This window comes from Pseudochaenichthys georgianus, chromosome 4, assembly GCF_902827115.2.
Source record: "Pseudochaenichthys georgianus chromosome 4, fPseGeo1.2, whole genome shotgun sequence".
NCBI lineage: Eukaryota > Metazoa > Chordata > Actinopteri > Perciformes > Channichthyidae > Pseudochaenichthys > Pseudochaenichthys georgianus.
The window spans coordinates 36430105-36444461 of NC_047506.1; the positions used below are offsets into that span (position 1 = coordinate 36430105).

The 14357-nt window shown below is 40.7% G+C and overlaps 1 protein-coding gene across 2 annotated transcripts in view; it reads left to right on the forward strand.

Moving 5' to 3' along the window:
* Nucleotides 1–14357, forward strand: part of LOC117445615 (cadherin-2-like) — a 163804-nt gene that overhangs the window by 9541 nt on the left and 139906 nt on the right. For both annotated transcript variants that reach the window (XM_034081380.1, XM_034081379.2), the window contains exon 2: nucleotides 13527–13665. In XM_034081380.1, coding sequence (XP_033937271.1) covers nucleotides 13527–13665 — 139 coding nt within the window. The remainder of the gene's footprint in view (nucleotides 1–13526; nucleotides 13666–14357) is intronic.

The following is a 14357-nucleotide window of genomic DNA, read 5'->3' on the forward strand; positions in this document are numbered from 1 at the left end:
TGCCTGCATCATGGATAACATTCTTATGGTTTGAAGGAAAATCTGTTTGCCTGCCATTCAAAGATTAGGTGATCAGCTCACACTAAATCTCCAACAATTTTGAAAATGGTTGTAGTGATGTATTTGGACTGAACAGGCAATCTGGACTGGTGATTGGCATTTCCCTGCAGCGCCCAACCTCCCAAATAGGGATGGGTATCGTTTGAAATTGATCAGATTCCGATTCCGGTTCTGCTTATCGATTCCGGTTCTTATCGATTCCCCGTTTCGATTCCAAGATTGTAAAAGAAAGAGGTCAAACATTTAGATAACAAAAATATCTTTATTCTTTTAAGCTTTAACTGATATTTTTACAAATAAAAAAATATACATGCAATACAAATGTATTGCACAATAGCTGTGCTTTATTTTAACTGAGCTATGCCTTTGGCAAGCTATTAACAGGCATTGCACTGTGCCTTGTCTTTTTCTTTTTTAGTGTAGTGGAGCCTCACTTCAGAGCATTTACCGCGACTAGGGATGTCCCGATCACCTTTTTTTGCTCCCGATCCGATTCCGATCATTTGATTTTGACAATCTGCCGATACCGATTTTTCCCGATCCGATCTTTATGCAATGCATTAAGAGAAAAAAAAGGAAAAAAGCATTGAAGTTGTCCCTTAAGGTTATTTTTTTATTTAAATGACAGTACCCAACAAGGATATAGCTTCTTTTTTTCACAGCAGTATTGGATCAGTTCAGTTGTGCAGCATTGGATCAAAACAAAATAAAGCTTATCAGTGGTCCACCACAAAATAACCATGTAAACAAATTGAGTGCAGATAGTGCAGTAACAAAACTAAAATAACTCTACTGGAAAGAGGTAGCTTGACTTGCTTCACAAGTTCACATTCAGTCACAAATAATAAAATAAAATAAAAATGTGGCTTAGTGCAGAATTCTAGCCTTAAGACTAACTAGTCAAGTAATAATGCAATGAACAACAGCAGCTTCACATAACATGAATAAACAAAGCATTATATTGCCATCTTACTGGGGTAACACATTTCAATAGTAATCAGCAGCGAACCACTTCAACACGTGTGTTTCGGTGTATTCATGGCATTCATTTTGTTATTCTACAGTATTGTTGTTTTATAGTTATTTGTTAATGTAACCCAATTTGTGTTCTTTCTAATTGAAAAGGCTATCGCATTGTGTTTGTTACTTTCATTGCAGTTGTATATGTCTTAAGTGTAATTTGGCTTGGCTTCCTATTTGTGGACATGCTTTTATTTTGAAGGAGAGGTAGCGCTGTTGACAGGAAGTTGTTGTTGCTTTGGAAACAACGTGACGGAGATTAACGGAGAAAAGTAATATCTACATATAAAGACGGAGAAAGTAAACGATAACGTTTAAGGTTAAGTGTTAGCACCCCCGAAGAGGCACAAGCTCTTACGTTGATATTGGAGATTTCAATAAATTCAATTTGAAAAAAAACGGGGGAAAAATTGAAAACACAAACAATCGTATTAGATTAGTTGTGTTGAACGTAGCTCTGTTCTTTCCACCACGGCGCGGAACCTCCTTCTTGCAAACATTGCATCTGCATTGCATTACACTGCTTTCGCTTTCAATTTTATAATACTTCCAAACTCCTGACATTTGCTCTGTCCCGACTCCCCAGCTGAACGTAGCCTCTCGTTAGCTTACTGCTACTATTAGACACTGCACCCACTCTGTTGCCAGATTTGAGAGAAATAAGCAACCAGGTCCAGGTCTATGAAAACAAGCCCAAAAGAAGCAGCACATACATGATGTTGTGTTATTTTAAACCAAAACTAAGGCCTCAGGATGACTTTAAGACGTGAACATGGTCATTTTTGTTTTGTAACATTAAATAAAAATTTTTTTTTAAGGATTCCCGATCCCGATCTTTTTCTCCCGATTCCGATCTTTTAAAAATCACGTGATCGGCTCCGATCCCCGATCACGTGATCGGATCGGGACATCTCTAACCGTGACCCATCTTTGGTGTTATGAAGTGACTGAGCTTGTGAACTGTCTACTGGAGGGCGGGGGGAGCCTCGCTGCGGGGCAACTGTGGACCTCTGTCGCTGCAACTTACATGATGCCGTTTAAAAAACATTAAGGGCGGTGCCGGCCGCCAGCAAACCGAGCCGGCCGTCAACGGCCCGCTGACGACCGGTCGTTCTGTGATTCTCCAGAACACGCAGATGGCCAGTCCGCTAATACCGCTATGTATTCTACCGGGTCACCGCAGCGCCACGGCGCAGACGGACCCGGTGGAATACAGGGTCTACCGCGTTTAGGAACTGTTAAGCAGAACCGTTAAGCAGAACCGAAATTGTGTATTTTGTATGGATACCCGGTACCCGGCATTTTCTTATCGGTTCTCATCCCAACTCTGCCTTCTTTTTTATTTCAACACACACTGGCTGCTTTCTATACACAATACACTTTGTTTTATTCAAATACCCAACGTGCAGGACTTCTAGTAGATTTCTGCAGTTCTCCCTTGAAAAAGAGATCATTGATCTCAATGGGATTTTACCTGGATAAATAAAGGTTTTGAATTTGAATTGAATTGATGACATTATTTCAGGCGACTGCTGACGGTAGTGATGATTGTGGAATACAGTATATGACCACTATTGAAATAACACGCTCCTAGAAGGTTTTTTTTTTCATGCTAAAGCTGGTGTGTGAGAGGGGCATTCTGCTGCCTGTTGATGGTTTTAGTCACACAGGTTATTTGTCAGTTCCTGTAGCTGGGTGTGCTCAGTGTGAGTGTTTTCACTGTGGCTGCTGTTTTTAACTTGAATATGTCATATGAGCTAACCAGAGCTAAAATATGTCGTGGCGGGTGGTTACAAAAAAAAGCAACAACAAGAGTTCTCCGTTAAGAAGTTATTGTACTGGTCTCTTATGATCATATCAGATGACTTCTATTGTTTTAATAAATTATGTGATGATCATGTATACAAGTGTAGTCTTATGCGGTCAGCCGCAACCCCTAGAAATAAACTTGGGTCCAAATAAAGAAACTAATATAAAAAGCACTATTAAAAAATATGACTTTATGTATAGTAAACTATAGCATAAGTAACCAAATCAAAGTTGCAGCTGTAGGAATGGGACATATTATACCTTGATAAATACAGTATTTTATATTCTAAATCATACAATACATACCTTCATATTAATACAACCGTTTGCTCTTATTTGTGAAATATGCAGCTGTTGTTAGTACACCTGTTCTTGTTTTTAGTTGGTCATATACTGCTAACTCTGCCCCTTTTTATATGAATGCTCTCATAGCCTTAGAAACCCTTGGTTGACTTATTGAGTTGATAACCACCATCATTCCAAATCACAGTTGTCAGGTTTAGTGAAGCACGGGCTCTGTTGAACTATCTTTGTGGTTCGCACTGTGGAGATATGTGTGATTCAAGTGGATCCTTACCTCTTTGAGGTCAGGTTAGAAACACTGTACTCAGTATCTAGACATATGTTTCAAAAAGTGAAGGCCTTGTCACAGAGCTACTGCAGTTGGAATTACTGTATAATCCATCTTGTGACTTCAAAAAACATGCTGAGGAAAGAATTTGTATCCACTTAATCATTTTCTTTCCTTTGTGTTATCAATTAATCTGCCTATTCATCCAAATCATCTGCATACTTAGTGTTACATTACAGGTTAAGGTGGAACTGGTCAAATGTTCTAATCCAATTAATTAAATTTTTTTTTTTTTAATTGATTAATTGAGTAGGGCTTTAAAGAGGACGTATTATGCTCATGAGCTAGAGATGTCCCGATCCGATCACGTGATCGGGGATCGGAGCCGATCACGTGATTTTCAAAAGATCGGAATCGGGAGAAAAAAATCGGGGATTGGGAATCTTTTTTTTTTTTTTTTATTTAAAAAAAAAAGTTTTATAAAATATTTTTATTTTATTTAATGTTACAAAACAAAAATGACCATGTTCACGTCTTAAAGTCATCCTGAGGCCTTAGTTTTGGTTTAAAAGTACACAACATCATGTATGTGTTGCTTCTTTTGGGCTTGTTTTCATAGACCTGGTTGCTTATTTCTCTCAAATCTGGCAATATAGTGGGCAGGGCGCAGTGTCTAATAGTGCTGTCATGGCTCTCAGCCACAACAAACGCGCAACAGAAACGAGGGCGTGAATAGAAGAAGAGAGTTTATTTGGCTGCTGCTGAAGGACACAAACAGGCGAAACAAGAGGTCAGCTGGTCGTGGCTGCCCTTCACGTTGCGTCCTCCTGCCAGAGAGAGAGAGAGAGAGGGAGCGAGATCCGGTCCAGTCCTTTGACAGGACATTAAAGGGCCACACACACACATACCCACCACCAGAGATAGTGAGGCAGGGGTCGTCACAGTAGCAGTAAGCTAACAAGAGGCTACGTTCAGCTGGTGACTCGGGAGTCGGGACAGAGAAAGGTCAGGAGTTTGGAAGTATTATAAAATTGAAAGCGAAGGCAGTGTAACAGCCAAATGCAATGTTTGCAAGGCGGAGGTTCCGCGTGGTGGAAAGAACAGAGCTACGTTCAACACGACCAATCTAATACGCCACCTGAGAAACAAACAGCAACAACAACACGGCGAGTACACAGCGGCCACTCAGGTAACGGCACTGAAACAACCGACACTTTCAGAGACTTTTAAGAGGAAAGAGAAACTGCCCCAGAATAGGGGTGCAACAACTAATCGACTTAATCGATTAAAATCGATTACCAAATTAGTTGCCAACTAATTCAGTCGTCGATTCGTTGGTGACGTCATCACGTGTGTTTTACGCCCCGTTAAGCTCTAACTTTATTGGTCTTTGTATCGGTACTGGAGACATTTAAAAAAGATATGTCATGTATTATTGCTACAAAGACATTATATCGCAGTCTTAGTGTCGCCAACTCGTTTCTAATATGCAAAAAGACAAACAAATGCGTCTATGATGTATTTTCGATCTTTCTCTCCCCCGCCTGCTTGCGAGGGGGCGGGGCAGTTTACACACGGGCAGCTGCAACATGCAGCAACACACACACGTGGGAGATGGCGGAGAGAACGCGCTCCGAGGTGGTTAAACTTTACCCGTCTCGATGTGGAGAATGCTCGTTATCAAAAGTGGAATAAGAGTTTAACATGTAAGGGCGGTAACACGAGCAATTTGTCTAAACATTTATCAAAAGTGCTCCACATCCAGACGGAGGAATGCACCGGGTTCGACTGTCTTTCTAGTAGCTCTGTAGCCCCGTCCACGAGTAACGTTTCCACGTCAGGTGTTATGTATGCTAGCAGCAACACACGGAGCTAACTACATTATACAAACATAATGATTAGAGGTAACAGAGTTATTTGCGGACTTTTTGTGACAGAGCCTTCAGTGTGGCATCCCCCACCCTCTGGAACTCTCTCCCCCCCGAAATCCGCAGCGCCCCAACCCTGGACATTTTCAAAAAAGCCCTCAAAACGCACCTTTTTACCAAGGCTTTCCCCACTGTATAGTTAGTTTAATAGGTTTATTTGTCCGCTACTTCAGGCCTTTAGGATGCTGAAAAAGTTGTATAATTTTGCACGGACGCCAGGACCGGTGAAAAATGTGATATTCTGGAGTCAATGAGTTCAAATTGTCCAACCTGCTCGCTAGCGCCACCTATTTCTATTCCATTTTGGAAAAATTCACAAAGTCCCACCGTAACTCCGAATGACCTGACATTTTGCAAACATATCCGGGTGGACCTGCTCTACAAATAATCCAAATGGAATCTTTAGCTCCGCCTACTTTATTTTTTTTTAAATTAGCATAATTTTCAAAACACTTAAATATTCACTTAAATTTCAATTTTTTGTTTATCAACACCAAACTTCGTATACAGTATTGCCGGAGGGTCATACACATTACCCTAGGAGATGAGCATGTTCAAACGATAATTATTTCCGCCATGAATTAAAACGTTCTCGCAAAAAGGCGGGGCTTAGAAAGAAATGATCATAATTCATTAACAATGTATCCAAACATCACAGATTTTGGTGGACACGTTGAGTCTGTCTTGGGGAATAGGCACACCAAAGTATTTTCATGTTGGACTATAGGGGGCGCCAAAAACACCGCCAATTTATAACTCAAGAGCGGATGGACTATTCTTTTTGTTTTTTGTTTACACATACTCTCGGGGCGACTACGAACTTAGATTCAAAGTGTCGCAACAAATTTAGAATGTGGGCGTGGCCTATACATTATTTTTAAATTGCGATAGCATAAAATGAGCTTCGGACGCAAAACTTGGGACACACGTCAGAGCCCAGGACCTTTTCGAAAATGTAAAAAAAAAACGTACATTTTCAGAAAGACTGCTCACTAGCGCCCCCTATTGTGTGGTAGTCACATATAGTTTCTCAAAACTTCACGAATTTTGGCACAGACATTTCTCATGGAATTGCGGATATATTTGTACATACATTCCATTAGCCCCGCCCCACAAAAAGTCGGCCATTTTGAAATATGTGCGTTTTTCAGCCATTTTACTCACGTTCTTGCGAACTCCTCCTAGGGGAATGATCGGAAAAATTCCAATGCAGGACAGGTTTAGCCCCTATCCCATATGATACTTAATTGAGGAGCACATTTTTGAAAAATTACTCGTGGAGGTCGTAAGCTAACAGCGAATACACCATTGTTGACGATTTACATGTCGCAAATTACTCTAAACTACTCGGATATAGTTATTCCGATATTCACGAAACTCTGTATACATATTGCTATTATGATTGCACACATATTTCAAGTTGCCTTCCATTAGCCCCGCCCCCCAGAAAGTCGGCCATTTTGAAAAATGTGCGTTTTTCTGCCATTTTACGCACGTTCTTGCAAACTCCTCCTAGGGGAATGATCGGAAAAATTCCAATGCAGGACAGGTTCAGCCCCTATCCCATATGATACTTAATTGAGGAGCACATTTTTGAAAAATTACTCGTGGAGGTCGTAAGCTAACAGCGAATACACCATTTTTGACGATTTACATGTCACAAATTCATCCAAACTACTACATTTCCATTTTTGGAAACCTTTACAAAGTGGCACCGTAACTCCGAACGACCTGACATTTTGCCCACTTATTCGGTTGGACCTACTCTACATATTATGTCCTGGAACCCCAAAGCTCCAACCTCTTCATTTTTTTAAAATTACCATAATGTTAAAAACAGTGAAATATTCACTTAAATTTCCATGTTTTCTTTTTCAACGCCAAACTTAGTATACAGCATCAGTGGAGGGTCAGACACATTACTGTAGACAATGAGCATGTTCAGTCGATAAATATGCCCGTCATTAATCTAAATGCTCATCACTGCTGTCACTTCAGCCTTACATACTTTTACTTATAATTAAAAAATTGCATCTGTGTGCCATGTAGTACTTGTCATTTTGCATAATACTGTATATACTTATTACATTGCTGTTAACATTGTCTTTTTTTAAATACTGTCTACACTTAATCTACAACTTCTCTCATATCATTGAATCTACATTATGGTTGTTTATATGTATCTGTTATCTTGGACTTCTTTGCGTCTTAGGTTTACATTTAAATGTTTGCTGTGACGGACTGCGGAGCTGAGCAAAACACACACTAACAGTTAGACCAAACACACTTAGTTATTCCATCTACCTCTGGAGCTAGCTAAACTAGTTATAAATATGTTTATTCTTCACTGTTGGCATATCGCTAACTGGTTGATGCAGGAAAAATGGTACCGACAGAACTGGCGCACATGCCTAAGATTTCCTGGTCAGAAACAAAGGAACGCAAAGTCAGGTTAACAATTTAGAGGGATGACAAACGGCTCATTTCGGAGGACTGAGGGGGGGGGACCAGCAACCCTCCCCGACAGGCGCACGGACGCGAGGGCCCGCTCATCACTGCGCGCACAAGTGCGACCGCAGTTTTAATTATTATTATTTAGTTTGTTAAAGTTTCAGCTATTCTGTTTACAGTTCTGTCAGATTATTTAATACGATTTGTTAAAACACTGTTGTTTCTTTTGATGTGAAATATTATTTATTTAATTTGAATAAAAAGCAATGTTAGTTTTGTTCACAATTTAATTTATTTCAATAATATATGTATTTTGGAATCAAGTATTCATCTTTATTGTCTTCATGTTTCCACATGCCTAAAACAACCTCAAGCTAAATCTAAAAGTTGATGGCTAAATAAGAGCGTTTGAGAAATTGTGCAAGGCATACAGTAATAGTCCGAATAGTCGATTAATCATTTCATTAATCGATAGATTAATCGATTATCAAATTAGTCGTTTGTTGCAGCCCTACCCCAGAACAGTGAAAAGGCCAAACAAATAACAGCCAAGATCGCTGAATTCATCGCGTTGGATAACCAGCCGTTATCTGTTACCTTTTTTTTCTCTTAATGCATTGCATAAAGATCGGATCGGGAAAAATCGGTATCGGCAGATTGTCAAAATCAAATGATCGGAATCGGATCGGGAGCAAAAAAAGGTGATCGGGACATCCCTCGCCCTTGAGCGCTTGCTAATTGGAGCGTTAGTGTTACTTGGTGATGTCAGTATGGGGGGGTGTGGGATAGAAACTCAACTAGATGGTGAGATTATTTTATTTCCAAGCCTAACAATGGATTTTTCATGCTTACCTTTTAACCTGCTAACCTGCCTGCGAGCCTTCGCTCAGGTCACATTTACACACGGCGTGGCTGAAGCCCGCTAGCACTATTAGCACTAGCAGTATCGCTAGCAGCCACATTGTTTAGGCTGTCAAATATGCTGCACCGTTTTAGATTCAATGAGTGTCTCGTTTGCAAATGCTTCATTAAGTTGCTTGTGTTACCCCCTTTACAAGTAACTAATTGAGTACATAGATTGCACCTTCCACAATCACCACTACATTTTTTAAAGTGCACCCTGACCCGAGTTATTTATTTTGTTAAAGTTTCAGCTATTCTGTTTACAGTTCTGTCATCACATTATTTAATACGATTTGTTAAAACATTGTTGTTTCTTTTGATGTGAAATATTATATATTTAATTTAAATAAAAAGCAATGTTAGTTTTGTTCACAATTTGTTTAGTTAGTTTACCTTGTTTTTTTCTCCAAAAGAAACGATAAGAGTACTGTTAAAAGACCGGACCGATAAACGGTATCGATAAAAGTAGTAGTACCGTTAAAACCTTAACGATACCCATCCCTACTCCTTAAGCTAATGAGGGAGGAGATGAAGGCAACCCCCCCCCCCCCGGATGCCCCTTCCTCCAAGCATTTCAGGATGGGCAGCGAAGACGTCAGGGTTTAAAGTTTTTAGGTTAAGTGGAAGCAAATCCAGCAGCCGTCTTGCCTTCATTACTTTAATCCCCCCCAAACACACACACACACACACACACACACACAACACACACACACACACACACACACACACACACACACACACACACACACACACACACACACACACACACACACACACACACACCACACACACACACACACACACACACACACACACACACACACACACACACACACACACACACACACACACACAGTCAGAGACAAGAGCGGAGAAAAGGAGGAGAACAACAAAGTGTAAAAAAGTCAAATAAATCTGCATTATTGCCCCGAGCTCTGCTGTCTGCCCGTTTGTGTCCCCCTCCCCCAAGTTTCAAATTTGTTTATTATTATTTTTTAACCTCAAGCCGTAATCGTCACGGAGGAGAAGGACACACACAGGGTCCTTCTCAGGTAGATTATTTTCATTTCCTCGCTCCTCTGTATCACCGGAAGTTGATTTGTCTGCGCCATCTTGAGTACCGTCCCATGGCGCTTATTTCTGCCGGAGGACCGACGATCGAGGAGCGAGGAGCGATAATGGAGGAGCGATAACCGAGGAACCACCAGACCATCCTCCGATGAAATCCTCAGATACTCGCTCCGCCCCCTTACTGTGTATCGCTCACTGATTGGACGATGCGGGGCATGCACTGATCTGATGCTTAACATGAGAGCAGTTTGCCAGCGGAGTGAAGAAAATACATGAAACTCACGAGAGTCACTCCTCAGTCTATACTGTGTTTTGTTTCAATTAATGTATCATTTAGTTACAAATATGTGATATATCTGAACAACAAAGTGGCCAACAATTATTTTATTCATTTATTGGAAACATTTTCATGATTTTTCGTTTATACATTTTAAGAATGGCGTTTATCTTTTTTGAGAATGAGTTCTAATTTTATGTAATGTATTTGGGTCTACAACAGATGATACAAATGTTTGTGTCAGTAAATGTGTACTAACAGAGGCGGGAGTGTGTGTGAAAATAACGGGGACAGAGCTGCTGTCAGACGATCAGCTGTGCGGCGTCATCACAAACGGACGTCGCTTCACGTGACGCTCCGGAGGAAAGGACGTCCCATTGCTCTTAAAACTAAGGCTGAAGTCGAATAGTCCATTTAGCTTAGGAACCTTCCTAAAGGAGTGAAATGACCCGGAAGTCCCTCAGTGGCAGCCATGATAAGTGCCGTTCGAATTCTCTAGAATGATGAGAATGATAGGAAAGGAGGTTTCAAACTTCCTTTATAACCTCCTTTAGCTTAGGAACCACTGGACCTCCCTAACCGACAGGAGAAGCGAAAATGCTGCCCCACAATGCCTTGCAGCCGCAGCATTTGCCGTCACTCAACAGTCGGCCGTTCACGGAAACAACCGATTATGACCGAGAAATGATATCATGAAAGTTACGGTGCTTATTAAGCATTTTAAAACATAGGTGGTAAGTTGCCAAAGTGCTTTGTTTTGAACGTTCATCAGTATTATAATAAAGAGAGAAATATGAACGTTAGTTTTCACTGAAATGATCAAATAAAGTCAACATTTCAGTCTTCACTGAGCTGTGTGGGGTTTGTTCAACTTTTAAAAGATGTTTGAATGGTGATATACACAGTGATAGATGTTAGGGACTAACGTTTATAATAAATACATCTGTATTGATTTTAAGATCTTTAGTTCATACAATCATACGTATTGGGATCATTTGTATTAATGTGGACCGGAGGGAGAGGGTGACGAGCATAAGTTTCACTTTCCTTTTTTATTTCAATTCCAACTTTGGTCATGAAGAATCTGTTTCTCTGTTGTCCACATTCATAAAGCAAAGCAGCAGCATCAGAGCACGGTGCAGAGTCTCTAGATGAGTTCACAGTAGTCCCTCGTTCTTATTAAACATCCATGTTGTAGTCCGCTGTATAGGAAACTGTAGTTTCCATAGTTTCCCCACAGCAGCAGACGCACAAAATGACGTCCGCTGGCGCATCATAAACACGTCGGATAGTGAAAGTGCAGTCGATTCTCTAAAGCACCGCAGTCTCTTCTCCTAAGTCCTTTTTAATTCTCCTATCCACTATCCCTTAACCCCGTGACGTTTCACTCAGAGGTCAAGGAATAGACGATAGGGTTAGAACTTAGGAGCTGATTTTTAAACTATCCGACTGCAGCCTAATTTCCCTGCTTCTCGTGGTTTCCTTGCGTCTCTCCATGCTTCTCTGGTGGGAGGGACTAGTCACAGGGAAACGACGCAAATGAGGGACGCAAGGATTCCATTTAATCGACCTGAGAAGGACCCACAGCCTGCCCAGGTGGACGCGCGCGAACTCGACAACGAATGTAGCGTGCATTCTAAAAATAACTCACAGATGGTGAGCAGGTACCGCGGTTTTGAACTACAGTATTGAATTTGACAGAAAACAACAATGAAACGCCTGCAGAAGAATAGTCTAATGAGTTGGGTGAAAAAAAAGACAGGAGATGTGAGTTGGTTTATTCAGTAAATTAGCTCAGGATGGATGTTCTGTCTACACCTGTTGATGTGAGGCTAATGCAGGATTTGCTAGCTTGATGCTACCGGCATTTAGCGGCAGTGACTCAACAAATTGCCTCTTAAAATGTATCGTCAGCAATGTATGACAAGCAGACTGCTTGTTTAATGTTAGACTCACACCAATAGCTCAATATGATCATAACACGATTGCTTTCATATCAGAGATCAGATGAGGTGGAGCTGCCTCCAGCAATAGAGGATGAGGCAGAGAGAAGCAGCAGCAGCAGCAGCACAGGGTTGCAGCAGGTATGTTATATGCTGTAGTCAGGTGATTTAAATGTATCAATGAAAGGAAGAAGTGTAGGCTACATGATAAGAAGGGAATACAGTTTGAATAAAAGTAATAGAACAATCTACAACAAAGATAAATATGGACATAGCATACCTTAAACATTACATGTGCAAAGTAGCTGCATTTTTTAAATGTAAATGTAATGAGGTATTGTAAGGACAATATGTAAAATATGTGCAAAATGTTCAGGTTTATAGAAAGGGAGAAACGGAAACTATGTTGCTCTACAAAGCAGTGGGCGTATATGTGGGGGGGGGGGTTTGGCCTGGGCTCAAACAACAGGAGAGACAGAAGTCTAGATGCTAATTATCATCAAAATAAATTGACCCAGTTGTCTGCTTGTCATTAATAATGCTCTCTTGGTTTGGACGGGTGCTGAACTCCATTTATTTCCCCTTTGGCGCACAACATTCTGCTCCTGCTTCATTGTTTGGACAAAACTAAATCAGTGGTCTAGGGCTTCTCTCCTGTTCCCCATGATCATATTCTGACAACAACAGCACACACCCAAAGCAGTTCATATGGCTTCAATCACACTCCCTGGTTATGATTTGCAAAATGTATTGGCTTTTATTTAAAAAATGTAGTTTTGTTGAGGCTTGAGCTATGAGATTTGGAATAAATAACTGATTGCGGTTATTTTGACTGATTTTATTATTGGGATGATTCACAATTTGTAGGGATGGATAATTGTTGCATATCATTGAAGGATATGTTTAAAATTATCATTGTGTGATTTTCTTTTAAGAGGATCTGTCCCAAACAAAGGTATATGTATTCAGTCCGTCGAATACAATTTGTAGTCTGGGACATCTTTGCAGCACCAATACTTTATTCAGAATGATATCCAAATTCTCCTGAGAATTTGACGAACAAAAATATTGTTTTCTGGCATCACTTTAAAAATGTTAGGAGGAAAATTTGCATTTTGTTATGAGGGCGCATGCCGAAAGTAAGAGGGAGCAGCTCCCCTGTTACCCGATTTAGACAAAACCCTGATATCAACATAAAGTATCCCTATAAAAATAGAGAGGCCTAATAATAAGGCCTTATGTGATTTGAATATTGCACTAGTCCATGTTGTGATTTTAATTATAAGTAAAGCGTCTTTGGGTTCAAGAAAAGCGCTATAGAAATAAAATATATTATTATTATTATAAATGCTGATGGAATACTTTTGTGGCATACAGGAGAACAATCATTTAAAAGTTACCAAACTGTATAAACATCTACAATTCATACAAATATAAGAATATTTATTTTTATTTGAAATGTTTTAAAAATATCTCTTTTTTCTCTTCTCCAGGTTGTGGTTCTGGGTGGGGAGGCCGAGCGGCTGTTGTCCAGCAAGCCGGGGTCGTTGCCATGCAGGAGGGGTTTTACTCAGGAGGAATACATCATCCAAACAGACCAAGAGCTGGCAAAGGGACAGGCTGTCTTCAACGGTGAGTGCGCGCGCACACACACACACACACACACACACACACGCACACGCACACGCACACACACACACACACACACACACACACACACACACACACACACACACACACACACACACACACACACACCACACACACACACACACACACACACACACACACCACACACACACACACACACACACACACACACACACACACACACACACGGCTCCAGTAATAATCCCCAGCCGTTGGGTGGGGGTTGTTTCAGAGTCCTGCTGACATTTGAACCATAATGGAGGACCTTTGTTAAGACTCAGCCCATACTGTCCTTCTGTCAGGATAAATGCTGTGCAGTCTGATGACTGCACTTAACATTTTATGATGATGGTGATACACATATCGGGCCTAATCTTCTATTTCATTGATTCATGTATGAGTCTACTTTTCTTAGAAGGGTTAGAAAGTAATGATACATAATAGAATTATAGTAAATAAAGTAAACTTTGGTGTATGCTTTGGGAAGGCTGAACCTGATTCAAAAGTCATGCAGTTCAGTGTTTCCCCTAGGATGGAGTCATAGCAGCGGTGCTAAGGCACGTGGGCCAAGCATAATGTGAACGCGGAACGCGTGGAATTTTTTAGTGTGTGCGCGTGCGAAGTGCGCCCCGCCAATTTGTTTCTATGTTTCTGCCAGCACAAGAAAGGTTCTT